This window comes from Mustela erminea, chromosome 11 (assembly GCF_009829155.1).
Source record: "Mustela erminea isolate mMusErm1 chromosome 11, mMusErm1.Pri, whole genome shotgun sequence".
Lineage (NCBI taxonomy): Eukaryota > Metazoa > Chordata > Mammalia > Carnivora > Mustelidae > Mustela > Mustela erminea.
The window spans coordinates 13,732,173-13,759,026 of record NC_045624.1 but is presented as its reverse complement, the minus strand read 5'-3'; the positions used below and the strand labels follow the sequence as shown (position 1 = coordinate 13,759,026).

At 43.3% G+C, this 26,854-nt stretch overlaps 1 protein-coding gene across 1 annotated transcript in view; it reads right to left on the bottom strand.

Annotated features, from left to right (window-relative positions):
• Positions 1 to 26,478, bottom strand: part of KDM7A (lysine demethylase 7A) — an 85,489-nt gene extending 59,011 nt beyond the window's left edge. The window contains exon 1 of the mRNA XM_032304022.1: positions 26,163 to 26,478. Coding sequence (XP_032159913.1) covers positions 26,163 to 26,356 — 194 coding nt within the window. The 5' untranslated portion in view covers positions 26,357 to 26,478. The remainder of the gene's footprint in view (positions 1 to 26,162) is intronic.
• Positions 26,479 to 26,854: the final 376 nt, after the last annotated feature.

The following is a 26,854-nucleotide window of genomic DNA, read 5'->3' as shown; positions in this document are numbered from 1 at the left end:
CTTCTCTCCGACCAGCTGAGTAGGAGCATGTATGTTACTAAGGAATTGAACAAAGAACAGGAGAGAAAGATAAGGGGTTGAAGAACTAACAGGTGAGCTCACTGGTACAAGACGTACCCCACCACTTAAAATCCAAACTTTCTGTAACAAGCTTCTAGCAAAACTTGTTCCAAGGTAAATTTGTGAAATAAACACACAAATACATAAGTGAGGATACATTACACTGTTTGCTTCTTGAGTGCAGAAAACATGTTCTTTCTGCTCCTCACTGTGTGACATCTAAGTACAGAGCAGACAATGTAAATGATTTAAATGGATCTTTACCAATAAGCACAAACAAATCGTTCTCTCATGAGGATAATAATTTTTTTTTAAGATTTTATTTATTTGTCAGAGAGAGTGAGCACAAGCAGGGGAGGGGCAAGCAGATGGAGAAGCAGGCTCCCCGCTTAGCACGGAGCCCAATGCAGGATTCAATCCCAGGACCCTGGGATGATGACCTGAGCCAAAGGCAGATGCTTAATGGACTGAGCCACCCAGGCGTCCCGAAGGTAATAATTTCTATTAGATTGTTCTAAAGAAAGGAAAGGTACTTTAAATTTCTGAATAACGGAAGACCCAATCATATTTACCTTTCACCATCCTGTGGTTATTCCATCAGCCATTCAACCTCTTAAGCTAATACTTACTTGTACTTCTCTTTGGCAACCTACTTTCTGCCTGTCTAGCCATGTACAAGGCACATCTGCAGAGACTAAGGGAAGGCAAACGATGCCCAGTGGACATTCTATTTCATGGAGACAGACTGTACTTCTGTCCTTACCAGTGAAATGGCAAACAAATGCCATCCCAAAATGAATATGTGACACTTTAAGAACCCTGTAAATTACCTTGGGGGAGAAAAAACTTGCCATGTCGATAAAGGATAAACAGTAGCAATTTCATAATGGTTTGCTTGGCAATGATCTTAAGATACAAGGGAAAGCAACAAAAGCCAGTTGCAGAATGGTCCGTGTAACATGCCCCCAACTCCAACCAACCACACCGGTGGCGTGTCTGTATGTAAGTGCATGCTGACTCTCAGTCCGCAACAACATGCAGAAAAGTGGTGACAGCAGCTGCCTCTGGGCAGAAACTGGGAATGGATGCACGATGGAGAAGGAGAACTGCTTTCTGCCATATAACCGTCTGTATCTTTTGTGCTGTGCATTGTTTATTTTTAAAAAGAAAAACACATTCTTGAGCCCCACCTGAGATCTACAGAGGAAAGTTAATGGGTGGGGCCCAAGAATCTTTATTTTTAACAAGCTCCCCAGGTAATTCTTTTGCAGCCGGCTCAGTAAAGAAATGGTATTTGGGCATGGAGGCTGGCATAACACTTTATTCACAGCTGCTTCCGATGGGAGCTTTGTTACTCCAACTAGACTTTAAGGTCCTTAAAGACATGAATAATACTTAAAAATCCAGAATTTCCTATTCCCCACAGATCGACCTGAAGTTGATTACATAGGGGATGCTCACAAAATATTTACTGATTGACACAAAGCAGGAATTCCAAGCACATCCGGGAGGCATTAGTTTGGGCTACTATTCTGAAACCTGTTTAAATATGAATTTTGCAAATATGGAGGATAGAAAATGGATGAGGGGGAAAAATAAATAAATGATGAATTTTTCTTTTAGATCTCATTTTTAAATGTCCAAAGTTTATGTCAATGAAAAAGGATGCAGTATTCGTGCCTATTTAGGTTCAGTCACAGGTATAATCATGTTGTACAGAAAGGATCCCTATTTGTTACAGATACATATATCTTATGACCACTTATTTTGTTTTCCTTTCATGTTGCTCCTAAGTGTCCCTATCTTGATTTTCCAAACAGGGTATCTCTTTAAAGAATAGAGCGGGATTAAATAGATTATAAACAGATAAAGATTTTTAAAAGATGAACCAAGAGCCACCAGTAACATTTCAACCCAGCTGCCAGTCCCATTTCCCATCATGAGTATGGGAAGGAAGGCTATATTCCTTGGATCTAATGACACCTGAAGAAGATTTAATATATTCAGGGCTAAGAGATCACACCCTGGAATAAAAGATAACACCAAGTCATAAACTTTTACACTGAAGACACTTACTGATGAGTCAGCTACAAAAGACAGAAGTCAACTCAAACAGATCTAGTTCCTTCCTGACCTTTCTCCTCCTGTAAAATCTTCACTGCCCGCATCTATGGGCAGAGATCCCACATTCCATGCTAAGCCATAAGAAAGTATTCCTATTAGAGGACTTCTTGCTGGGACAGAATCTAAAGTTAACATTCTGAGGGGGACCACTAACATCCTTAGCAGGCTTCTTCACTTTCAATGACGAATGAGCTGGAATAAGGCTTTGGAGCATGGAAAGTTGACATCATCCAGAACAAATGTCCCTACGTGGAATTTCATGTATTATCCAGAAGATCTGCAAGAACATCAATACAATTAAAAATCAGAAGTATTCATCAAAAGTGAAATGGGGACACCTGAGGGGCTCAGCCAGCTGAGTGTCAGTTGAGTGTCTGACTCTTGCTTTCGGCTCAGGTCATGATCTCAGGTCCCGGGATCAAGCCCCATGTGGGGCTCCATGCTCAGTGGGGAGTCTGCTTGAGGATTCTCACTCTTCCTCTAGCCCTTCCCCACCCATGCCTTCTCTCAAATAAATAAAATAAATCTTAAAAAAAAAAAAAAAGTGAAATGGGTAGCCCTGAGTTATCCAACAGCAAAGACTAGACCATCCTATTTCAAATCACACAAGTAAGAGTAATTTAAAACATTATGCCATAAAATGTGTCTTGACTGAGTTTCTCTGGCTGTGCATCTAGAGTCTCTCAAATGTTAGTGTTAACATTCCTTCTATCACTTATTTATTATTCCATTTATGCACAACTTGAAATTGCACTTCCAGAATCATCACTTTTTGTTTCTGCTCCACTTTCATCTTTATTAGCACATCCTCTTTTGATAACCCAGTTTTGCCATGTGTCACGTGGGTTTATGGGGAGACATGGGGAGACAAGGAAACACCACAACAACACGCTTTCCTGTCTGTGTATAAACTGAAGAACAGATGTGAACCTGCTATTTACACACAGATTCGCTGACCATATATGGAAGAGCTAGCAACAAAGACTGTACTTTATGCACGGTTAATATATCATGGTGGTTAAAATATGAATTACGTTACTAGGGAAGTAGTGGTATTTAACCGAACCACAGTGCTAACGTGATAGAAGAAGAAATATGTATTTGGTCTCTGTCCCTGATTCCTGGCACCAGAGTACAGAAAATCCTTGTTAATTTCCTGATAAGGGTGAAAGTAATGCCTTTTGTTATTCCCAATAAGCTCACTTCAATTGTGCCAGAGTTTATGCTAATGACTTTTGGTGGGCTCCTTGATAGCTTCAAGATGGTGTCCAGAGGAACCAACCACGTGATCGGAGAATTATAACTTTTAGCCCCATTCCCAACCTCTGAGGCCAGGATAAGGACTGGGGATTATATTAATCAGCAATAGCCAAATGGTTTAATCAGTTATGCCTATGCAATGGAACCTCCATAAAACCCTAAGTGGAGGGGTCTAAGGCCTTTGGGGTTGTTGAATGCATCCACATGCCAGAAGAGTGGCACATCCCAAACCCCAGTGGGACAGAATCTCCCACGTGCGGGCCTCTTCTGGACCTCGCCATAAGTACCTCTTCATCTGGCTATTCATTTCCAACCTTTATAATATCCTTTATAATAAACTAAATGTGTGCTTGGTTCTAAATGTGTCCTTGGGTTCTGTAAGCCATTACATCAAATTACCAAACCCGAAAAGGAGGGCATGAGAACCCCCATTTGTAGCCAATTGAACAGAAGTGTAGGTTACCTAGGAACCCATTATTTGTGGCTGATGTCTGAAGTAGCGGGACAGTCTTATAGGACCAAGCCCTTAAGGACCAAACCTTAAGTGGGTTCTGCACTAACTCACTCCAGGTAGTTAGTGTCAGAAGTGAATTAAATTATAAGACACCCACTTGGCATCCGCAGAGAACTGGGGAGTTGCTTGGTGTGGAAAATCCACACATTTGGTGTCAGAATGTGTGACATTCTGCTTACAGAATGTTGTAAGCAGAAAAACAATTTTTCTTTACATGGTAACTGAAATCTGTACATATCAGAACCGTGCTAAGTGAGGACTGCCTATACAGTATTCTCCAAAAGAGCATTTCTTAAACTGTCCCACAGGAATTAAGGTTACTCACAAAACGATTCCAGAGTCAAATAAGGCTCCTTAAGAAGCAAGACACACCATATCACCAGCCTAGCCATCTGAGTACCTTCTCTGCAAAACTACCTCTGAGCCAGGACTACTCTTATTCACCAGGTAGAGCTCCTGTCCCAGGGCAATTAGAATTCAAAGCTACTCTCCAGCTTCACACGCACTCTGGCTTTAAAAATTCTAACCTTGCCTGCCAGACCTACTTAAATGATATCTGCCAAGTCCCTTTTACATAGCTTGACTCCATTCCTGGCTGGGCTCATCCTATCACAAATGTATCAGAATGACAGAATGGGCAATTTAACAAGACCTGCTGTCTGATTCCCCACTGAAATCTTAAGTTTCTCTCCAATTACAAAAACACAGAAAATTAGAAGCAGTATGTAAGGGAGAGCAGGAAAGTATATTAAGGAAGGAGATGAAACGCTACCAATAAATAGCTCTGCTCTGGGGCAATTTAGTACACACACGGTCCAACACATGCCAGCAGCCCATAGAGCAGAGCAAAGTAAGGTCCATGACACTGAGTCATCAAAATTAAATAGTGCAATATTCGCTATGTGAGCGTAACACATCTACCCAACTCCTTCTACAGATAATTGACATGTGAGGAATTCTACCTCCTGAGCAACTTTTCTGAGGACATTCAACCACATTTCACAATGAGACTCTTCAGTTAGAGGAAAATTGTATTCAAGCAGACCACAGCATTCCTCAAAGATGGCAGAGCGGTTGCTAGTTTTTACAGGCGGGTTAATCTGTGAGAGGTTAACACTTCATCGCAATTGTACCCATGCTAAAGGTTACTTATCACTACACAGAATGTTGCTAGCATATTCAGAAAAAAGGCATTTGGAAAGAATAAAGAAATGGAGAAATAAAATAGTAGCAAACGGTTTCAAAGTAAAAACATATCACACATAAACCAGGGGAAGACATTTTTTCCATGCAGCAGGACCAGAAAACTATTTAATGAGGTAAGTAAATGGCTTCCAGGTCTAATTCATAGGCCATGTTCCCAGTGCGTCTGCACATAGACATAAGTAAATGAACCTACACTTATTACACAGTCATTAATACACAAATATGATCATAACGTAAAAAATCTGTTATCTGCTATTTAATAAAGGGAATCCAAACTCTACTTTCAAACCCAATATCTCTCATTTATCACCATTCTTCTCATTAATAACTTTCTGCTGCTTTTGGTTGGAGTCTCCAAAAAGCAGATCTTGATACCCAAATCTGGTACAGATGCTCACACGGCAGGTGATCCCCAGAAGCACTAGGAAAGGAGCGTACAAGTGAGACAGGAAGAAGCCAGGATGACCCCTTTGCGGACATCTGGGAAACTATGTAGATGGGGACTGGTCCCACCCAGGGCAAGATCAAGCTAGGTTACTGACTTAGTTTCCTGAAAGACAAGGGTTGATGGCTCTCCTAGGGGCAGTAAGCTCCCAGCATTTTCAGCCTGCTTCAAATGCAAGGTGCTGAGCTCCTACAGCTGGGGAAAGTCCTCGGGTCATGTCTAAGTGCTTTCCGCAAGAAGTCTTGTTCAAGAGACAAAGACAGACAGCCACAGAGAGGGAAACACAGAGCGCAGAGAGCCAAGGGAAATAGGGTGCTGTTCCTACAGAGCCTGCTACACGTGTAAAATTCCAGTCTAGCCAAACTACTATGCATCCCCGCTTAACCTGTTCATTCTTTGTATACACACAGATGTTCATCTTTTTTTTTTATTTAAAGATTTTATTTATTTATTTGACAGACAGAGATCACACAGGCTCCCCGCTGGTCAGAGAGCCCGATGCAGGGCTCGATCCCAGGACCCTGGGATCATGACCTGAGCCGAAGGCAGGGGCTTTAACCCACTGAGCCACCCAGGAGCCCCCACATATGCTCATCTTCATACTCATTGTGAAAAAAAAATACTCACTGCTCATTGCATTCTTCACCCTTCTCCATATTAATCCTCCACTGTCTCTGGGATAAACACTCAATATGCATATACATAAAACACATGTAATAAGGTTATCAGAGATAAATAGGTATAGATTAAATAATACTAACAAGTAATATTAATTAGTAAGTAATATTTAACACTTATTTCCCAAACAAAAATGAAAGAAAACTTATGCAACTTGATGAAGAAATGCGCAACTGATTTGTGTAGGAGGGAAGAACCATCACCGGACCTCGGGCATTCTCCAGAGGGAAAGATAATCATTCCTAGCAATATATTGTATGTCAGTTCCAGAGACATACATAAAATTGATGAATCTTCAAGACAAATTCTGTTCCACCACTGAGGGCAGTCTCAGCACTGCGCTGAGCTACCATGAATCTCTCGGGAGTCCGGGCCATCCTGCAGAAGAATGGAACGTGCAGCAGATGGAAAGAGGGCAATCTTTTAGACAAAGGGATTAAAATATCTTCGCTATCTTAAGCAAAGTTCCACAGAGAAAAGTAGCACTTCAGGAACTATTTTTAAATGAAGTTAGAAATCATGGTGATGACTAGGGAATTTCCAGAGACTTATGCTTAAGAGGAAAGTGGTACACTAAATTACATTTGTGTGTGTGTGTGCGTGTGTGTGTGCGCACAGGTGCCGTGTGTGTGTGTGTGTGTGTGTGTGTGAGTGTGTGCATGTGTGCGTCTGTATGTGTTTGTGTGTAGCGAGGGGGAAAAAGAGGGAGCATATAGACAGGGCTGTGGAGAGGAGTGGCTCTGAGAAAAGAGAAGAAGCGAAGCCAGAATTGGGCAGAAGAGATTAGGTCACAAAGAGACTCCTAGAGGGCAATGTTCAACCCAGGAGGTGAGAGCAGGGAAAGAACTAGGAGCAGGTGGAGAGGCAGGCCACAGTTACACTGGCTTATCAGTTCAGCAGCCATAACACTGTACGCGGCTAAAAGACACACTTAACACCATCTTCTTTCCTTCAACATAATGTAAAACAAATCCAAAATGTCTTCTCTGACTCAGCCATCCACTCATTCAAAGCACAACCAGGACACCTGAAATATAATCATGACAAAACCAAAAAACCAAATGTCTACACTCCCAAAGCTTACATTTTATTGGGGAGAGAGAGAAAAATGAACAGAGAGCCACACAATATATGCCTGGTAATAACAAGTGCCATGGAGGAAGAAGTGTGCCAGACGAAAGGGATTTTCTATTTTCCACTCGAGTAGCCGGGGAAGGCCTCGCTGAGAAGATGACAAGGAGGAGAAAACCTAGGGCAAGTGTGGGACCAGGCCCTGGGGTAGCTGAGGAAAGATGCTCTAAGTGGAAGTAAAAGCAAATGCAAGCGCGAGGCCCCCGCAGGAGCCGGCGAGGACAGCAAGGGAGCAGCGCGGGGACAGAGTCCGCAGGCTCCCACACGCCCCAGGGAGGCTCCCATTGGGCGAGATGGGATTCTCTGGAGGGTTTCCAACAGAAGAGCCACCAGACCTAACTTATATTTTTAAAGTGTCGCTCTGGTTCCTGTGCTAGCAGAAGAAGAGGGACCAGTTAGAAAGCTATGGCAATAACCTCACTTTACGTTAAGGGGAGTGATGTGAAGGGATGAGATTTCGACGGTAAGCCAAAGATTCTGCTGAAGAATTTAATGCAGATTATAAGAAAAGAAATCACCAAACATCCTGGCCTGAACATCTTGAAGGAGCTGCCATTAAAACAGGCAGGGAAGGGGCACCTGGGTGGATCAGTGGGTTAAAGCCTCTGCCTTCGGCTCAGGTCATGATCCCAGGGTCCTGGGATCAAGTCCCGCATCAGGCTCTCTGCTCAGCAGGGAGCCTGCTTCCTCCCCTCTCTCTCTGCCTGCCTCTCTGCCTACTTGTGATCAATCGATCGATCTCTCTCTGTCAAATAAATAAATTAATTCATTTTTAAAAAAAGGACAGGCAGGGAAGGCGGCAGGAGGAGGAGGACAGCTGACCAGGAAGGAACCCTGGCTTCCACTGCGGTCACTCCAGGGGACATGATGACTACTGCTTGTCTGAGGCAAGATGTGAAAGTTGGCAACTACATATTCAAGACTAGAGCCCAGGGGAGAGGGCCCTGAAGGGGATAACAATTAGGAATCATCTACATAGAGATGAAAGTTGAAGTCAGGGGATCAGATAAACACTTGAAAAAGAGAACTACTGAGGACTAACCCCTGGGGTCCTCCAGTGTTAAAAGAGCAAGGAGATAAGAAGGGACCTCAGTGAGGACTGAGGAGTAGTGAACCCGGAGAAACCCCAGCACAGGGCTTCCCTAGAAGCCACATAAGGGGAAGCTCACTGGTCACTCTGACAAGACTGCTACTGCCCGCCGAGTAGTAAAGATCAAAGTGCAACAGGATTCGGAGAGAATGGGACCTTAACTAGAGAAAAGAGGGACGGAGAGGGAGAGAGAGAGGCGCCGGGGTAGCCCAGTCATTAAGTGCCTGCCTTCAGCTCAGGTCACGATCCCAGGGTCCTGGGATCCAATCCTGCATCAGGCTCCCTGCTCAGCGGGGGGCCTGCTTCTCCCTCTCCCATTCCCCCTGCTTGTGTTCCCTCTCTCAATTTCTCTATCAAATAACTAAATAAAGTCTTTAAAAAGAGAGAGAGAGAGAAAGAGAAGAACAAAAACAAAACTGGTGACAGTAAACATGGACACTTCTTTTTATTTTTTATTTTTTTTAGATTTTATTTATTTATTTGACAGAGAGAGATCACAGAGAAGCAGGCAGAGAGAAAGGAGGAAGCAGACTCCCTGCTGAGCAGAGAGCCCGATGCGGGGCTCGATCCCAGGACCCTGGGATCATGATCTGAGCTGAAGGCAGAGGCTTTAACACACTGAGCCACCCAGGCGCCCCTGGACACTTCTTTTGATGAATTTTGCTATAAAGGCAGTCAAGAAATGGGGCTGCAGATGAAGGGGGGGATGTCAGGACAAGGATGTTTCCTTCTCTTTTTTTTTTTTTTTAATGAAGGTTATATACTATTTGTAATGAGAAAAAATGATACAGGGACAGGGATGTAATTACTGAAGCCATGTCCTTGAACCGACGATTCAAGGGTTAGAACATACCTAAAGATAATTCCCAGTGATTTGGCGGTTTCCTTTTCTTCCTGAAGCTACATTTCCAGAAATTTCCTACATCTGAAAATAGACCGCTCCATACTACAGCAAACTTTGACAACTGTGTTTCACATATGAACGGCTGAATGCAAGATGTGTAGCACTGACTCTTCAAAAACAATGATCATGGAAAGTACTAAAAAGAAAATAATGTCATTTATTTCAAGAATACACGCATTCTGACAAAACAGATATGCTACGTCTCCTCATTTAAGGGTCCCCTCCTTCCACTGGGTGTGTATACACCTTGTAGTTACTTTTTATGGCTCTAGCTCCAGGTCTACCAAGGTGTAGAGTTACGCGTTTCTGAGGAAGAAGAGGCCTGCTTTAAGGTACATCTGAGAAGGTACATCTTAAAGGCACATCTGAGAAGCTGATCTTCAAGTCACCCCATCTTGCTAGAAGTACTGAGGAACATGCTACGGTTGAGAGCAGTTCCTCAGACTTGCGGGGCAGACAAGGTCACCCTGAAACAAGGAGGCACCCCGAGAACCCCAGCTCCATCACCAGAAGGACAGCTGGACCTGATGGACTCCAGCTCCCAGATGGCATCAGACTGGCAACAGGACACGCTTATGAGAACTGAAGGCCAGGACAATCTGTCCTGCCGCTGGGCCTCTTGCTGCCTAAAGCCATTCTCATTTGGTTAAGTTCCATCCCTTACTTCCCTTAAGGAAATGTGTATTCTTTCCCTGTGTCTGTAACTATCCTTCCATCAATCACCACCACCCTTCTGACAATCTCACATGTACACATTTTATATGATAAAGCCTTTATCACAATAAATGTGTCTTTTCTCACAAATATTAAAATATATAGTGAGCATCACAAATGTGATTTAACAGATAACCTCTGTTTAGGACAAAGTTAAACTGACAAAGCCAAATCCATTTAAAGCTGATTTAAAGAAAAATGTTAAATAAATACTACGTAATAGAGATAGCTTAGAAACCGTGATGGTGGTCAGGAAACCAAAAAGTCATTGATGTGGTGCAGAAGACCTAGAGAGGGTCAGCCATATCCTAAAACCACATGATCTAAAAGTTCTCAGATCTGTGTCACAGTCTTCTTCTGCTCTGTCCAAAGAAAGAGATGAATTTCCCTGAGCACTGGAGCAGGTGAACGATCCCATGCAGCAGGCCTGGGGCCAACAGTAAGGCTGAAAACCAGCACTCTGCAACTGGCAGGAAGTGAATGAGTAAGTTCCCTGGGTAGGTACCGCTCCCAAGGAGAGGGGCAGCCCAAACAAGGTTGAATCCAAGAGAAAGAGGTATACAAAAAACCCTGGGTAATCAATTCTCTTATTTTATTTTATTTATTTATTTATTTGAGAGAGATAGAGAGAGAGAGAGCAGAACAGGAGGGAGGGGCGGAGAGAGAAGCAGGCTCCCCAGTGAGCCGGGAGCCCTGACTCGGGGCTTGATCTCAGGACTCTGGGATCATGACCTGAGCCAAAGGCAGATGCATAAGAACTGAGCCACCTAAATGCCCCAATTCTAACAGGGGTTCAAGGAATGAGGACACGGAGAAAAAAACTTCACATCAGAGGATCTGATCTCTCCTACCACAGGCTGGATGCCCACAGAGAAGCAAGAAGAAGAAAATTACGGAACAGAATCCAGCACTGACTACTTGGCATTTGAACGGTTGGAGAAGCAGGTTTGAGGAAAGAATTACCAGAATCAAACAAAAAGGACTCTGCTCTCCAGTAGCCATGGGATCTGCTCCTTTGATTTACAGAAAATAAGGACAGGCTAGCAAAGAAAAAAAAAAAAGGAAAAAAGAAAAAAGAGAAAGAAGGTGATTCAAGGAAACAACACTCACTGAAAATGAGCTTTAAAAAAGTACTGAAATAGGAAGAATGTTAAGAGAGAAATATGACTCAGACCCGTGACAAGTTAAATTAAGTAAAAAGACTCAAATTCCTCTAATCTGCAGATAAAACTATTTATACCCCAAGATTACTTCAAAAAGCAATAAAGTAAAAAGGACTGACCACATGCCTACAGTATCGTGTGTGTGATAGGTGAAGCTCTGCGGGAGGTCACAGAGAAGAAGAAAAACCCATGACCCTACAAAGCAGTCTCTGGGGAAGAAGCCTCCAATGTGGTCACCAGAGAAAGTCTCTGACGTCACTGATGGGAACTGGCCAGAAAGCCTCTGCTTCCAGGGTGCCTTGTGTCCCACTTTTTGTCACTCAGTAAATCAGTTAGGATGCTAGCCAAACTGATACATTCTTCTGACTTTAGTTCGTGTGTGTGTGTGTGCGTGTGTGTGTGTCTGCGTGTGTAACAGTCTATGGAGTTGCTGAGCAGTGAGAATATCTCCAGGACCTCCAGGCAGATCCCCAGGACCATTTACTTTTCCTTTTCATATATATTAATACTACAGTATCCATAAGACACTATATAAATCAAAAGGACCACAGTGGACATCATTCCAATTTCTTTGTCAAACAGTGACCACTTATCTAAAAACAGCTTTTGCACATTAAAAACAAACAAACAAAAAAAAACAAAAAAAAACACACCAAATTATCTACGATGGTATCTCCCAGCTTGAACAATGTCGTAATTTACTGCACATGATGCCAGACTGCTATGATTACTAACTGATGTTTGAAATTCCTGTGTTTTGTGCTCAAGGAAAACTCTACTTCTAAATTACGGAAGAAAAGTCTTGCACTTCTTCACAAAATATTCTGGAAGTGTTTTATTCCCCCTCCCCATAATAAAATACAAATCAGATATGTCATTGTATGTTCTCTAACACTGACTTTTGATGTATTAGAACTAGCTGATGAATGCAATTTACTGCCCTGGTAAATCAGCATCTTAAATTTGCATAGTTAGTATGGTTAAGCTCACCAAACCTATACTTCAATATCACTGTTCCTTGTGTCCCTTTAGAACATAAACTTGACAATATGAGTACAGGGTGCCTGGATGGCTCAGTGGGTTAAGCGTCTGCCAGTCAGTTAAGCATTTTGATCCCAGAGTCCCAGGATCCAGTCCTGCATCGTGCTCCCTGCTCAGCGGGGAGTCTGCTTCTCCCTCTGCCCTTCACCCCACTTGTGCTCTCTCTCACTCTCTCTAATAAATAAATAAAATCTTTTTTTTTAAAGATTTTATTTATTTATTTGACAGAGAGAGATCACAAGTAGGCAGAGAGGCAGGCAGAGAGAGAGAGAGGAGGAAACAGGCTCCCTTGCTGAGCAGAGAACCCGATGCGGGACTCGATCCCAGGACCCTGAGATCATGACCTGAGCCGAAGGCAGCGGCTTAACCCACTGAGCCACCCAGGCGCCCAATAAAATCTTTTTAAAAAGTAAAACAAAATAAGAGTACAGATAAAAACAATTTTTCAAAATGCAAACACTAGAAACCTACCTTAAGGATACACAAAAGCCTGTCAAGAATAAAGATAAAGACACAAAAATATGTTACACCGCAGCACTGTTTAATACCACGAGAAAAAGAAAGAGGGAGAAACCAGATAAGGAATCCATCAACAGATAACCAGGTCAATTATGGTAAATCCACAGACTGGAATTCTGCACAGCCACTACAAAGAAATGAGCTATCTGTATATGCTGATACAAAAACTCTCCTCAGCCTCCAGGATAGTTTAATGAATGAAAAAGAGCAGAACAGAATCATGTGTACATGATGTGAGCCCTCCTTCTGGGATGGAAACTCAACACTGTTAATGGAGTTTACCACTGGAAAAAAGGATGGTAGGAAGTAGACAAGAGATGTTCACTTCTTCTTTTTTCAATCTTTCTATATTGCTTGAATTTCTCACTAGACTTTTTTTTTGTTTTATTGTTTTAAATTACTGGGTATGTGGTCAAAGGAGACATGAACCCTTTTTTTATTCATCCGTTTACCTGTCTATATTGCTTACAAATAAATATTATTCATTAAGGTTTTTCTTTCATGAATAATGAACAAAGAATGCTAATGAGTCAATTAATTCCAAAACTAGTGATAAAGGGAAATATTTAATTCTTCCTCTCTTATACAAACTGTACCACTAGATAACCAAAGAAGTAAAGAAAAGTCTTCTCTTCAGAGAAGTATTCTAGCTAGTAAATAAAAAAGAATTATGTAATTAAATTATCATCATTTTTGGAACCACTCATGAATAAATGAATGCATACTGGCATCGGTCACTGGGAAAAAACATGACAAAAAGAGAAAACAAGCAAACATTTTATACCTCCTGATGGAAAACTATACCACCCACTTATAAAATGTTCTTGAGGAAAAAAACCTGAATCTAATCAAGTTTCTCTAGCTCCAACTACCAATTTACAGGAAAGAGAGGAATATGTTAAAAGATGCAGCAGGGATATAATAAGCAAAATCCAGAAAGTGGAAAACTTTGTAGGATAAACAACACTTTCTACCAAAAATAAGTTGCAAAGGAAAAGTGAGAAACATGAGGAAAGCCTATAGCTCAGGGTCTTCCAACACTACTGGCACTCAGGGACACACAGTCCTTCCTCATAGGGGCTGTGCTGTGCAGGATGTTTATGAGACCCCCACCCTCTAACTACTAATTACTAGCAACACCCCCCTACCCCAAAAATGTTTCTAGACATTGCCAAACATCTTCTGGGGGGCGGGGAGAGACGAAACCCATCCAGTTAAGAACTACTGCTACAGTTTATGAGACTTACAAGACATATGAACCAATCACAGCATGTGGACTATTTTTGGATCTTGATTCAAACAGATAGTATAAAAACTTACGACATTCCTGAGACAACTGGAAATTTGAACAGTGACTATTTCATGGTATTAAGGAGCTGGCAATTACTTTTAGTTGTGATAATGGTATTTCTTCTAAAAGAGGCCTTACAGATATATTTGCTGAAACTTGCACAAATATAAGGATACTGTCACAAATTTGCTTCAAATAACTAAATGTGGGGGCACCTGGTTGGCTCGGTGAACAGAGCACGCAACACTTGACCTCAGGTTTTAAGTTCAACGCCCACACTGACTATAGAGATTTCTTAAAAAATTAAAAATCTTAAAAAAACAAAAAAACAAAAAAAACTGGGCGCCTGGGTGGCTCAGTGGGTTAAGCCACTGCCTTCGGCTCAGGTCATGATCTCAGGGTCCTGGGATCGAGTCCCGCATTGGGCTCTCTGCTCAGCAGGGAGCCTGCTTCCTCCTCTCTCTCTGTCTGCCTGCCTCTCTGCCTACTTGTGATCTCTCTCTGTCAAATAAATAAATAAAATCTTTAAAAAAAAAAAAAAAACTAAATCCAAGGGAAGGAGGAGGGTTAGCTGAAACAAGACTGTTCATGAACTGATATTCACTGAACCGGAGGGAAGGTTAACATGGGAGTACATTATACTATTCTGTCTACTTCGGTATGTTTGAAATTTTCTCTAAAAAAAAAAATTAAAATTAAAGTCAAAACCATCATAGTAGCTAGCAGCATTCAGCTGAAAGACAAACCAACCCAATCTAACCCATTCTTAATAACACTCAACTGATTTCCACTAACTTTCCCATGAACACTTGTTTATATATACACTCAGAGGCAGTCAAGCTTATCCATTAAAAAAAGAATCCTTGTCTTTTTATAAGACAAATTAAAAGAAATGAACTCCCAGGAGGATACCTTAAACCTCAGGGGTTCATAAAACACAGATTAGAAAATCCTGCTTTAGAGAAATTCCTGGATCATTAATGCTTTAAAGATTCCTATATCATATATATATGATTCATATACCATATATATATTACTTGCTTAGTGTTTATTTGTTCCTCTATGTCAGTTCTATTTGTCAATTTTTTTATACTAAAAATAACCAAGCAATGGTATTTTATTCATTTAAACTTTTATTCAAGAGAGAGAGCACAAGTTGGGGGGGGGGCACAGGGAGGGAAGGGGTGGCAGACGGAGAGAGAGCCCAACTTGGGGCTTGATCCTGTGAACTGAAGCCGCTTAAATGCTGAGCCACCCAGGCTTCCCAGGCAGTCGCATTTTAAAATCTAGGATCTAGACTCTAAATCTATACAGAATAACATTTTTAAACTTAGGTACAAAGCATCACTAGAATACAACTTAAGTATCCAATGGTGAAGCATGTAGTGAAAAATATTTTTACCTGAGGCTGTCTTCAGAGCAGCTAATAATAAAACACTTAAAAATATGTTATATGTATATTAACAGATGTAAGGGGGAAAAGCATATGGTTCTCTTCATAGGTGCTGAAGAAGTCTTTTGACAAAGTCAACATCCATTCATGATAAAAACACTAAAAGATTTAAAAGAGACTTTTAAAAAAAAAAAAATTTTATTTATTTATTTGTCAGAGAGAGAGAAAAGAGCACAAGCCGGGGCAGGGGGTGGGGGGCAGGCAGAGGGAGAAGCAGGCTCCCTGCTGAGTAGAGAGACTGATGTGGGACTAGATCCCAGGACCCTAGGATCATGACCTGAGTCGAAGGCCACAGACGGAGCCACCCAGACGTCCCCAAAGCGACTTTCTTAATATGATAAATTATGCCTAAAGTTAGTACCTAATTTAACAAGAAAATAGGCATTTCTACTAAAATCAAGAATGAAGAAAGGATAGCCACAATCTCCACCACTATTTAACCCTATAAGGGATAAAAGCCTGTGCAATTAGGTAAGAAAATTCATTTTGAGGTGAACAGGTAAAGAAGCAGAAAAACTCTATTTGCATTTGACAGGAACCTCTAGTGAACTGATGATACAATGAACTTTAAAAATTCTTCTGGTAAGGGATGCCTGGGTGGCTCATTCGGTTAAGCCTCTGCCTTCGGCTCAGGTCATGATCTCAGGGTCCTGGGATCAAGCCCTGTGTCGGGAATCTCTGCTCAGTGGGGAGCCTGCATCTCCCCCCTCTCTGCCTACTTGTTATCTCTCTGTCAAATAAATAAATAAAAATCTTTGAAAAAAATTTTTTTAATTCTTTTGGTAAAATAGCAGGAAATAAAAGTAACATTCAAAAGTCAAATCTTGGTGCATCTGGGTGGCTTAAATGGTTCAACATCTGCCTTTGGCTCGGGTCATGATCCCAGGGTCCTGAGATCAAGCCCACATCAGGCTCCCTGCTCAGCAAGGGAGTCTGCTTCTCCCTCTCTGCTATCCCTCCCCCTGCTCATGTTCTCTCTCGCTCTTGCTCTTTCTCAAATAAAATCTTAAAAATAAAAGTCAAATATGCATATATATAACCAATAACCAATGAGCAAGCAAATGGTAGAGAAAATCTTATTTATAATAGTAACAAAGAAAACAATATATAGGAATAAACTATAGAAATAATCTATAGAAAAAATGTAAACATATCTGAAAGTCACATGAGTAGACTTAAATAAAGAAACATCCCTGTTCTTGGATAGAAGACTCAACATCACAAAAAAGTCAATTCTCCCTAAGTTAATTTAGAAATTGAATGTAAAACAAATAAAATACCAACAAGCTTTTAGAAAAGTTTTTATTTTAATTCCAGTTAGTCAACATACAATGTTACACTTGTTTCGGGGATACAATATAGTAATTCAACACTTCCACACATCACCTAGTGCTCACAGGGACACGTGCCCTCCCTAATCCCCATCATCTCTTTCAACCATATCCCTACCCCTCTCTCCTCTGGTAACCATCAGATTGTTCTCTATAATTAAGAATCTGCTTCTTGCTCTGAAAAATCAAAAAGCTGTAAAAAAATTATTTACTTACTTCAGACAGAGGGTGTAAACGTGAGAGTGGGGGGGAGGGTCAGAGGGTAAGGGAGAAGGAGAGACTCTCAAGCCGACTCCGACTCCGTGCTGAGCTCAGGGACACACCCAGGGCTCAATCCCACAACCCTGAGGGTCAAGACCTAAGCCAGACTCCATCCAGGACGCTGAGATCCTGACCTGAGCCAAACCAAGAGTCCGGAAGCTCAACAAGCTGAACCACCCAAGTGTACCTAAGTATAATCTTTTTAATAAACACTGCTGGCACAGTTGGGAAATTTTATTTAGAAAAACTTACTTATTTAGAAAAAAAATTATATCTCTATTTTTTTACCATATACACAAATTATTTCCAAATGGATTAGGATCTAAATGTAAAACAAACAAACAAACAAACAAACAAAACAGAACCAAACAAGGTCTAAAAGAAAACACAGATAAAAATCCTCTGAAGTGGATTTCTCTACCTTGGAGCAGAGAAAAGCTTGCTAATCATGTCTTAAAACCCAGAGCCAATAAAAAGACTGATAAATAGGACTACATAAATATTTTTTAATTTGCATGGCAAAAAAAAAAATCACCAAAGACAAAACAAAAAAGAAAACCAACAAACATAGAGAGACTATTTATATGTCACAAAAGCCTAATAGCCCTACTCTTTAAAAAAGACACAGTCAGAAAAAGCTATAAACAGATCATTTTCCCCCAAAAAAAGAAGAAAAGAAAGAAAATGGCTTTCAATAAATGAAATGTTGTTCAAACTCATTTGTAATTAGAGAAATGCAGATTAAAGATACAATTTTTCACCAATTGGATTGGCAAAGACTAAAAAATATGAAAATACAGTCTGATAACAAAAATGTGGGGAAAAATGCACGTTCATACCCTGTTGGTGGGAATGCAAACTGGTCCAACCATTCTGAAAGGAAATCTAGTGATCTTAACAAAACATCTGCACTTACCTTTTGACCAAGTAATCCCACTTCTAGTAATCTAACCTGAATATACCTCCAAGAATATGAAAATACATATATACAAAGTTCTACTTTGTTTGTAACTATCTGTAATTGCAAAATATTATAAGCAATCTAAAATGCCCAGGCGTAAGAGAATGAATAAAACAGGGCACATCCCTGTGATGGAGCGCTGTGCAGCTATTCAAAAGAATAAGGAAGAGCCCCGTGAGCTGACACAGAACGAATTCCAGTGTATATTATGAAGTGGGAAAAAAGCAGAGCATTTATCATAAGCTACCCTTTGTGTTAAGGAAATACACATAAGAAAATATACATTCATCTGCCCATTTGTGGGAAAAGAAACAAAAATTCCACATGAGATAAGCCAGAAAATAAAGAGAGGTGGGTGGGAAAGGGATGGAAGGCACCGGAGAGATGGAGAGTATACCTTTCTGAGTATACCTTTTCATATACCTCTAACTTCTTAGAGCCTGGTTTATTTTACATACTCAAAATATAAACCAATAATTAAAACCAGCCAGGATGTTGGAGGAGTCAAAAATGCAACACGAACAGTAACAAACCCAACTATATTACAAATAAATGACATGACATGATAAACTGGGGGAGAAAAGAACAGAACCTAAGTTAAGTGTGGAAAACAGGGGCTGACAAGATGTGATAGGTACCTGGAAATTATAGGCTAGATATTATAGACAGACAGTAGCTATTATAAGGCTAAAGATATTACAGATATAAAGCTAAGAACAAAAAAAACGACAAATACTGTAATTTAGTCAGTAAATTTATTACAAGGGTATGGGTTAGGAATTCTAGAACCACTTTACATATAAACGAAGATGGGAAAAAACATAACTATACTGTGGATAACGGAAGCTGGATTTCTCAGTGCTGGACAAAAAAGTCACAGGGAAAGGGGGAAAGCTAAAATGAACCCAGTGATATCGGATTAGAATCAAAGTTATCATTATAAAAACTCAGAGGTTTTAAAACCTACAGGTAGGGGCGCCTGGGTGGCTCAGTGGTTTGGGCTGCTGCCTTCGGCTCGGGTCATGATCTCAGGGTCCTGGGATCGAGCCCCGCATCGGGCTCCCTGCTCCACAGGAAGCCTGCTTCCCTCTCTCTCTCTCTCTCTCTCTGCCTGCCTCTCTGCCTACTTGTGATCTCTGTCTGTCAAATAAATAAATAAAATCTTTAAAAAAATAATAAAAAATAAAAAATAAAACCTACAGGTAGACAGCACAAATAGAAATGTGTGTGCCTATCAGTTTCCCGGCTGTGTCCCCTGTGAAGGCCTACAGCAATGAACCCCCTCCAGCAAGCCCTCGGTTTCTAAAAACGATTCTTCAATACAAACACCTGCGAAAATCATCCAGGTTACCAGTAAATCACACTATTATTAATGGGAAAAATTAGTGTTAGTATTAGTGGAAAAGCAAACAAACGAGCACTATGTTAATAAAATGTCACTTCCAAAAAGAATCAGAAACTTGGTAGCAGCTGCAGGATCAACACTGTCCAACTGTTGTTCCAAAGTTGTACACTTTATGGTGGAGTCTGAAGCCCCAAACCAACCCAAGTTTCCGCCCAACAATCAAATTCCTCCACATCTGTTCCATTTTTCTTGAGACCTCACTTCAGATCATCAAATATAAAGGCATTTCTTCCCCTTGGATATTCAGTAAACTCAATTTCACACCTAAGAATACAGGCTATGAGAGCATACCATGCAGAAATCTGCCCCAAACTTAGAGTTTAAGGAAAAAAAAAAAAAAAAAAAAGCTTGATGAGAGAACTGTCACTGCCTCCACGCAGCCCAAGATGAGACTCCCACATCAAAACAGATTTTGTTCAAATAGCAAGATCGAGTATATATATTCACTTTTATAAGTGACACACAGGAAAAGAATACTCATATGTTTTCTTATGATAAACTGTCAGTAAAAAAGAAACTGAGAAGTTCTCTGTTCTCTTACCGGAAGATATATGTTCACCTAGTAAGTTTATGTCATAACACTAAAAGCAATTTCATCATTACAGGGAAATGTATACAGAATCAATTTTAAAAATAATTTTTATCCTTAATTTAAAAAATAAAAATACACTCCAGTAAGAAACCATTATAACAAAGATAAAAACAGAGTTAAATTATGGAACTTCTCAAATATTTTATAAACTGTTCCCAAAGCAGTTATGATCATTTTTAACATATTCACACTAAAGACAATTTTTTTTTTAAAGATTTTATTTATTTATTTGAGAGAGAGACAGTGAGAGAGAACATGAGCGAGGAGAAGGTCAGAGAGAGAAGCAGACTCCCCGTGGAGCTGGGAGCCCGATGTGGGACTCGATCCCGGGACTCCGGGATCACGACCTGAGCCGAAGGCAGTCGTCCAACCAACTGAGCCACCCAGGCGTCCCCACACTAAAGACAATTTAATAAAGAACAAAAACAAAGGTACAACGGCTCTAGGTGTAGCTCTTCAGAACCCTGTGGCATCTCTTCCGCCTATGCCCCCTCACACCTCAGGATAAAGACAGACAAGGAGCAAAGAAACCCTAAATACCATCTACTTACTGGTCAAGAGAGTGAGCTCTGGAGTCAAACCCACTTGATTTCAGATCAGCTAGCTCTATGACCTTCTAGCTTTGTGACCCTGGACAAGCTACTGACCTCTCTAACCCTCAGATCCCATCTGTAAAATAATAATAACAGCACTTATCCAACAAGGTTAAGAAACAAAAGGTGAGAAACAGATGAGCTAGATGAGTTAGTTAATACATCTAACACAATCAGAACAGCGTCACACGTGGTAGAAAACATTCAGTAAGTGCGTGAATTCCAGGACTCAGAGGGTATACCCGAGAAATTGCTACCCAAATGCACTACTCTGGATAAAAGTTTTCTACTCTCATAAACGAAGCTCTTCACTCATTCAAGCTTCAGGAATTAAAGTTAATATGACATTTGAAAATTACCAAAACTGACTCCAACTTTTAAAATTCTCTTTCACCTGGATGACTGCAACAGCCTTCTTCCTGGTCAGCCTGTCATCTTTGCCTCCCTCCAGTCTAATCTCCAAGTAGCAGCTAGAGTGAACCTTGTAAAAGGTTAAGTCAAATTCTTTACTCCTCTACTCAAAATACACCATTTTCCCTGAGTAAAATCCAAAATATCTTGTGTTCAAATGTGTCCTTGTCAAGGCCTTCCATAATCTCGCCATATGAAAGTGGCCTTATACTAACCCCAGGCCTTTCTTTCCTCCTAACTCAATTTTCCTTTTCTTTTGTCATCTACATTTATCTATCTTCCCCCACTAGAAGGTAAGTTACAAGAGAGCAAGGACTGTTTGGTTCGGGGCTATGTTCCTAGCACCAAGAACAGCGCCGCGCACACTGCAAACTCTGGGCGGGAGCCAAGATCCTACCTAACAATAAACACAAGAGGCAATCCCATTAAAGACAGGACAAGAAACAAAATCACAAAATTTCACGTCAGCTACCAAACTGGTAAATTTTTTTTTAATTATTTATTTGACAGAGAGAGAGATCACAAGTAGGCAGAGAGGCAGGCAGAGAGAGAGGGGAAAGCAGGCTCCCTGCTGAGCAGAGAGCCCGATGTAGGGCTCTATCCCAGGACCCCGAGATCATGACCCCAACGGAAGGCACAGGCTTAACCCACTGAGCCACCAAGGTGCCCCCAAACTGGTAAATTATTAATTTTTTAAACTTTGAAGTACACTTCAGCCATTACAATAGTTTTTAAAAATCCCTAATGCACATCTACCTTGTGAGTTTTTCTATCTGCGTACATTATGTAACCACCCAAGATCAAGATATAGAACATTTCCTGAACTTGAGAAGCTCCCTTGCCTGGGCCTCCTCTACCTCTACCTCCCCGCAGAGGTAAGGACCAGTCTAACTTCTCTCACCCAATTAGATCTGTACTTGAACTTGGTATAAGCAGACTCAAACAGTATTCACTGTTGTGCCTAGCTTTTTGTCCAACCTTGTATCTGTGATACCTGCCCATGCTGCTGCATGTATCAGTCACGCATTTTTTTCTTAATGAATATTAACCGATCCACAATTTATCCAGTCTACTGCTGATGACATTTAGGTTGCTCTAGTTTGGGGAGGATATGAACAGTACTGCTGTGAACAGTTTTGGGTATGTCTTTTGGTGGAAATGTTCATTATCTGCAGACTGGCAAAGTGTTTGATTGGTTTTTGGGGGGAGAGTTTAATAATATCTTAGACTGGGGATGATGCAGGGAACTAGAAGCGGGCACCACTGGTGAGAGTATAAAGTAGGATAACCTTTCCGGAGGACAATCTGGCAATAGGCACCAGAAGGCTGGAAATATCTGAGCCCTGAGACCAATAATTCTATTCAAGGAAATTTCTTCTTGAGTACCTACAAGTGCCAGATCTTCTAAACGTTTTACATGTATTAATTCATGTGATTTATTCAAGGAAATATTAGAAATGCTCACAATGGTTTAGAAGTTAGGTTAACAGTGAAATGCAGGAAATGCATAAAATGTATGCATTTACCCTAAGTGTTAAAGTAGTGGTAAGTCCTAGAAGACATGGGTACTTTCATATTCTTAATACTTTTCTGTACTTCCCATTTTTTTCTATATTAATTTTGTCAAAGAGAATATATGACTAAAAACACTAGCAAACAAATGTTAACATTCAAATGTGGAGACAAAAGGCATTATAACACAATTTAATAAAGGCAGTGATACAGTTTTATAGAGGATGATAGTAGAGTACTAAGGAAATCGCGGTGCCCAGGTGGCTCAGTCATTAAGCATTTGCCTTAGGCTCAGGTCACGATGCCAGGATCCTGGAATCAAACCCCACATTGGGCTCCCTGGTCAGCGGAAGCCTGCTTCTCCCTCTCCCCCTCCCCCTGCTTGTGTTCCCTCTCTGGCTGTGTCTCTGTCAAATAAATAAATAAAATCTTTAAAAAAGAAAAGAAATGAAAAGGAGTACAAAGGAAAGACCTCAAGCCTAGAGATTAGGGGGTGGGATATTATCAGGAAAGATCTCCATTGTCTTACTTCCACCTAGCGCCCAGAGAGGAAGAACTCCCTGTCTAGGTTGGAAGGAACCTTCCCAGGAAAATCCTGTTAATTCCTCGGCTCGGCTCGCTGTCCTTAACGTATCAATTACACACTGTACCTTGGCAAGTGTTCTTCTCCCCTCCCACTTAGAAAAGAGCCTTTAGGGAGACTGACGGATAGGAATTCCTGAACACCGAAAATTCAATAGCCAACAGCCTCAAACCTGGAGGCAGCGGGTCCCCTTCACTCTGCTGCCTGGCTGAAAAGCATCAAGGAAGAGCCCCTCCTTCCCTGTCAGGTTAAATGAGGGCAAAAGCTTTTCAGACTTCCAGACGTCAAAAACTCCAGAAAGAGAGTAAACTCAAATTTATACCAGAATTCACTGACTCGAGTTTAAAAAAATTCTTGTACTTGAAGTAATAAAACCATCAAGAAATTATGCCGTAATGGTAATTCTCTCTCGCAGAGCTCCTATTCCCCCTCCCTCCTCTGCAGAAGGACCACCCCTGGAAACCCCGACGGAAAGCGAGTGTGGAGATTAAAACTGTATGTACCTTGATGGTACCATAAGTATTACTTTCTCTGAAGTTATTGAAATTACTCATACTTCATTAAGAAATTTGGTAAGAAGAAACTGCTTTTGCATGACAGGGCATTATTACTAAATTTTCTAACTTCTGACATCTGAACAACATTAAATTCTCAAGAACTGCTGGTCAAAAAACCACGTACCTCGGGCCCTTGCACCAGTATGAAGTCACACAAATCTACGAGATAAAGTAAAGCAGACTTGCTTTGGCCTCACTCCGCCTCCTTCATATATGACCTCTTTATTTTCCCTTCAAACTTCTTCTGTTTTCTAATTTATACTTCAGTGTATTACCAAACTTTCCATAAACTACCTGCAGTTTTTCACGGTTACAGTGTTAAATTACCTAAATTAAGGTAAATAAAATCTAGTCTAAAATTTATGAACATATCTACATTGCACCATAGAACAAGCCTCTTATGCAGCTAAAACTGTTCTTTGAAAAAAAGAGTATTTACATAATCACCAGAGATTCTGGTTTTATTCTATATGTAACCTAGATTTTTGGATAATCTACTCCGGTTTCGTAGGATATATTATGGGAACAGAGGATATAGAAATAGAACTGGCAAGATTTGGTACGTTCAAATTTCAGTCTTACATGTAATCAAAATACAGGGAGGAAAAATCTATTTGAAGTAATAAAAAAGAACTTTAGATAATTTATTCTTAATTACGTGTAGCAAAGTTCTAATAATATTCCCCAAGCATAGACCAGACTGTGAAAAATTACCTGATACACAAGATTAAGACGCCGTCTCTCTTTCACAGTGGCAGTTTTTGGGTTTTTTTTTTTTTTCGCTGCTGTTGCTGTCAGAATTGTGCAAGCTGATTAAATAAAACTACTTGAAGATTAAGTAAAACTAAATGTACCGAGCACTGAACACTGCAAAGAACGCTGTAACCTAAGTGGTTTTCTCTCCCAGGGCCAGTAGAGGGAGACTAAGACATCTGGCCTGGTCGTGTAGTGTTTCTGTAAAATTGGGGAGGGGGGAGCGGAGGCTGTATTTAAATGTCCTGCTGTCAATCAAAGGACACTTCCTACAATCACAGTCACCATATCTGCTATTAGCCGTGAGCGTACTCTCGCCAAGATACAACACCAAACGGTGCTCGCGTAACCTGCTTCACCTAAAGGTGACCGCAAGCTTTGCCACAACACCCAAATAAGGACTTTGGGAGCCCAACCCCAACTAGTTTCTTTGTTTAAATGCCTGCGAATCCCTCCCACGCCGGAGTCAAGAGGCTGTGGCGCCGCCCTTTATTAGCCTCACACTTTGATTACAAAACACACGAGTCGACGGCTCGGCGGCGGAGGCGGCCGGAGCTCTCACAAACGTCAAACCCGAAACGCAGGCGCCCGCCGAGGCACAGGGCGACGCTCGCCGCCCCCGCCACCCGCCCCCAAGTGCCCACCGGCCGGCGAAAGTTCGCCCGCACCGGGGCCCCCGGCTGCGAGCCCCCCGGCCGTGCGATGTCGCCGGCCCCTCGGGCGACGGGAAATTTCACTCTTTGTAAAGTTTGAGCGGCGGCGCGGGGGCGACGCGGGGGGTTGGGGACCGGAGGCTGTCCCCCCGGGCCCCGCTGCCCACGCCACCCGCTCCACCCCCCGCCAGGACAGGGTGTGCTGGGGTGGTAGGTGGGGGGCACGGTCCGAGCCGACCTGCCGGCCTGCCCGGGACCCCCGGCCCCAAACTTCCGACTGGCATCTTTTAAGTCCCCGAGAGTGCCTCATCTGTTGCTCTGTTTACTCCTCGGAGCCCCGCCGGGCTGGCGCTGCCGACGCCCCCGTCCCAGTGCCCCGCGGCCGAGGAAGTTTGATAAAGACCGGGGAAGGGGGCGCGACGGGGACCGCGGGGGGGAGGGGTGATGGCAATTTCTGGAGACCCGGAGCCGGGGCGAGCCGGTCGCCGCCCGGAAGGAAGACGCTGCGGCCGGCCGCGTAGGGCGGCCGGCCGGGCGGCGACTCCGGCCGGAGCTCCGGGCGGGCGGGGCGGCGGCCGGGCTGCGGGCGCGGTGAGGGGCGGCGGGCCGGGCCGGCGCTCCGCCCGCCGCCTCCGCCGGCGCCTGCCCCGGCCGCGTCCCCTCGCCCAGGTCTCCCCCTGCCAACTTCTCGGCCGGCCCCCTTTGTTCCCGTTTGTTGTGGCGACTCTTCTCCCGGCCGGGCGATCCCACCAGCCCCCCTCTGTCCGCCCGGCGCCCGGGGAGCTCGGGGCCCCGCGCGCCCCGCTGCCCGGGCCGGGGGTTCGGCGCCGGGGCCCCTCGGCGCCTGGCGCGGCGCGGCGGCCGGGCGGAGGGGGGCGCGGGCGGCCGGCGCGGCGGCGGCGGTTGGCCCGTGGCCGGCGGCGGCGGCGGCGGCGGGGCTGGAGGGGGTTTATTTACCTGCCGTGGAACCAGTCCTTGCAGATATCGCACTCGATCATGAAGCGGTTCACGTCGTACGGCTGCCGGCACACACAGTACACCGGCGGGGGCGGCGGAGGCGCTGAGGCCCGGCCCGGAGCCGCCACCGACACGGCTGCCGCGGCGGCTCCAGCTGCTGCTCCCGCGGCCACCGCCGCCGCCGCTCCGGCCATCTTTAAAAAACACACACACGCTCGCTCGCTGCTCCGCTCGCCGACTGGAGCGAGCGCAGCCGCCAGCCAGCGCCGCCTCCTGCAGCAGCCGGAGCAGCAGCCGCGGCGGCGGCGGCGGCGGCGGCGGCGGCGGCGCCTCAGTGCGCGCGCGCGAGGTCGCGGCCGGGGCCGGGGGGCGGGCGGCGGCGCGCGCACGACGCGCGAGGCCCCGGCCCGGCTCCTTCCGGCGCTCCGCGCGGGGCCGTGTGTCTCGCGCACGTCGTCCCGCCGCCGGCGCGCGCGCCCCGCTCCCCTCGCGTCGCTCGGGCGGAGGGACCGGCTGAAGGGCACGCGGGGCGGGGGAGGCGGAGGGAAGCAGAGGCTCCCTGAGGACACGCGCGGCGGCGCCGGGAACGCGGCCCCCGGAGAAGGACGGCGGGAGCGTGCGAAGAGCCGGCTTCGGCGTTGCTGAGTGAAAGCTGAAGCCGGGGAAGTTCCTGCGCGGTGAAGAGCGCCGCT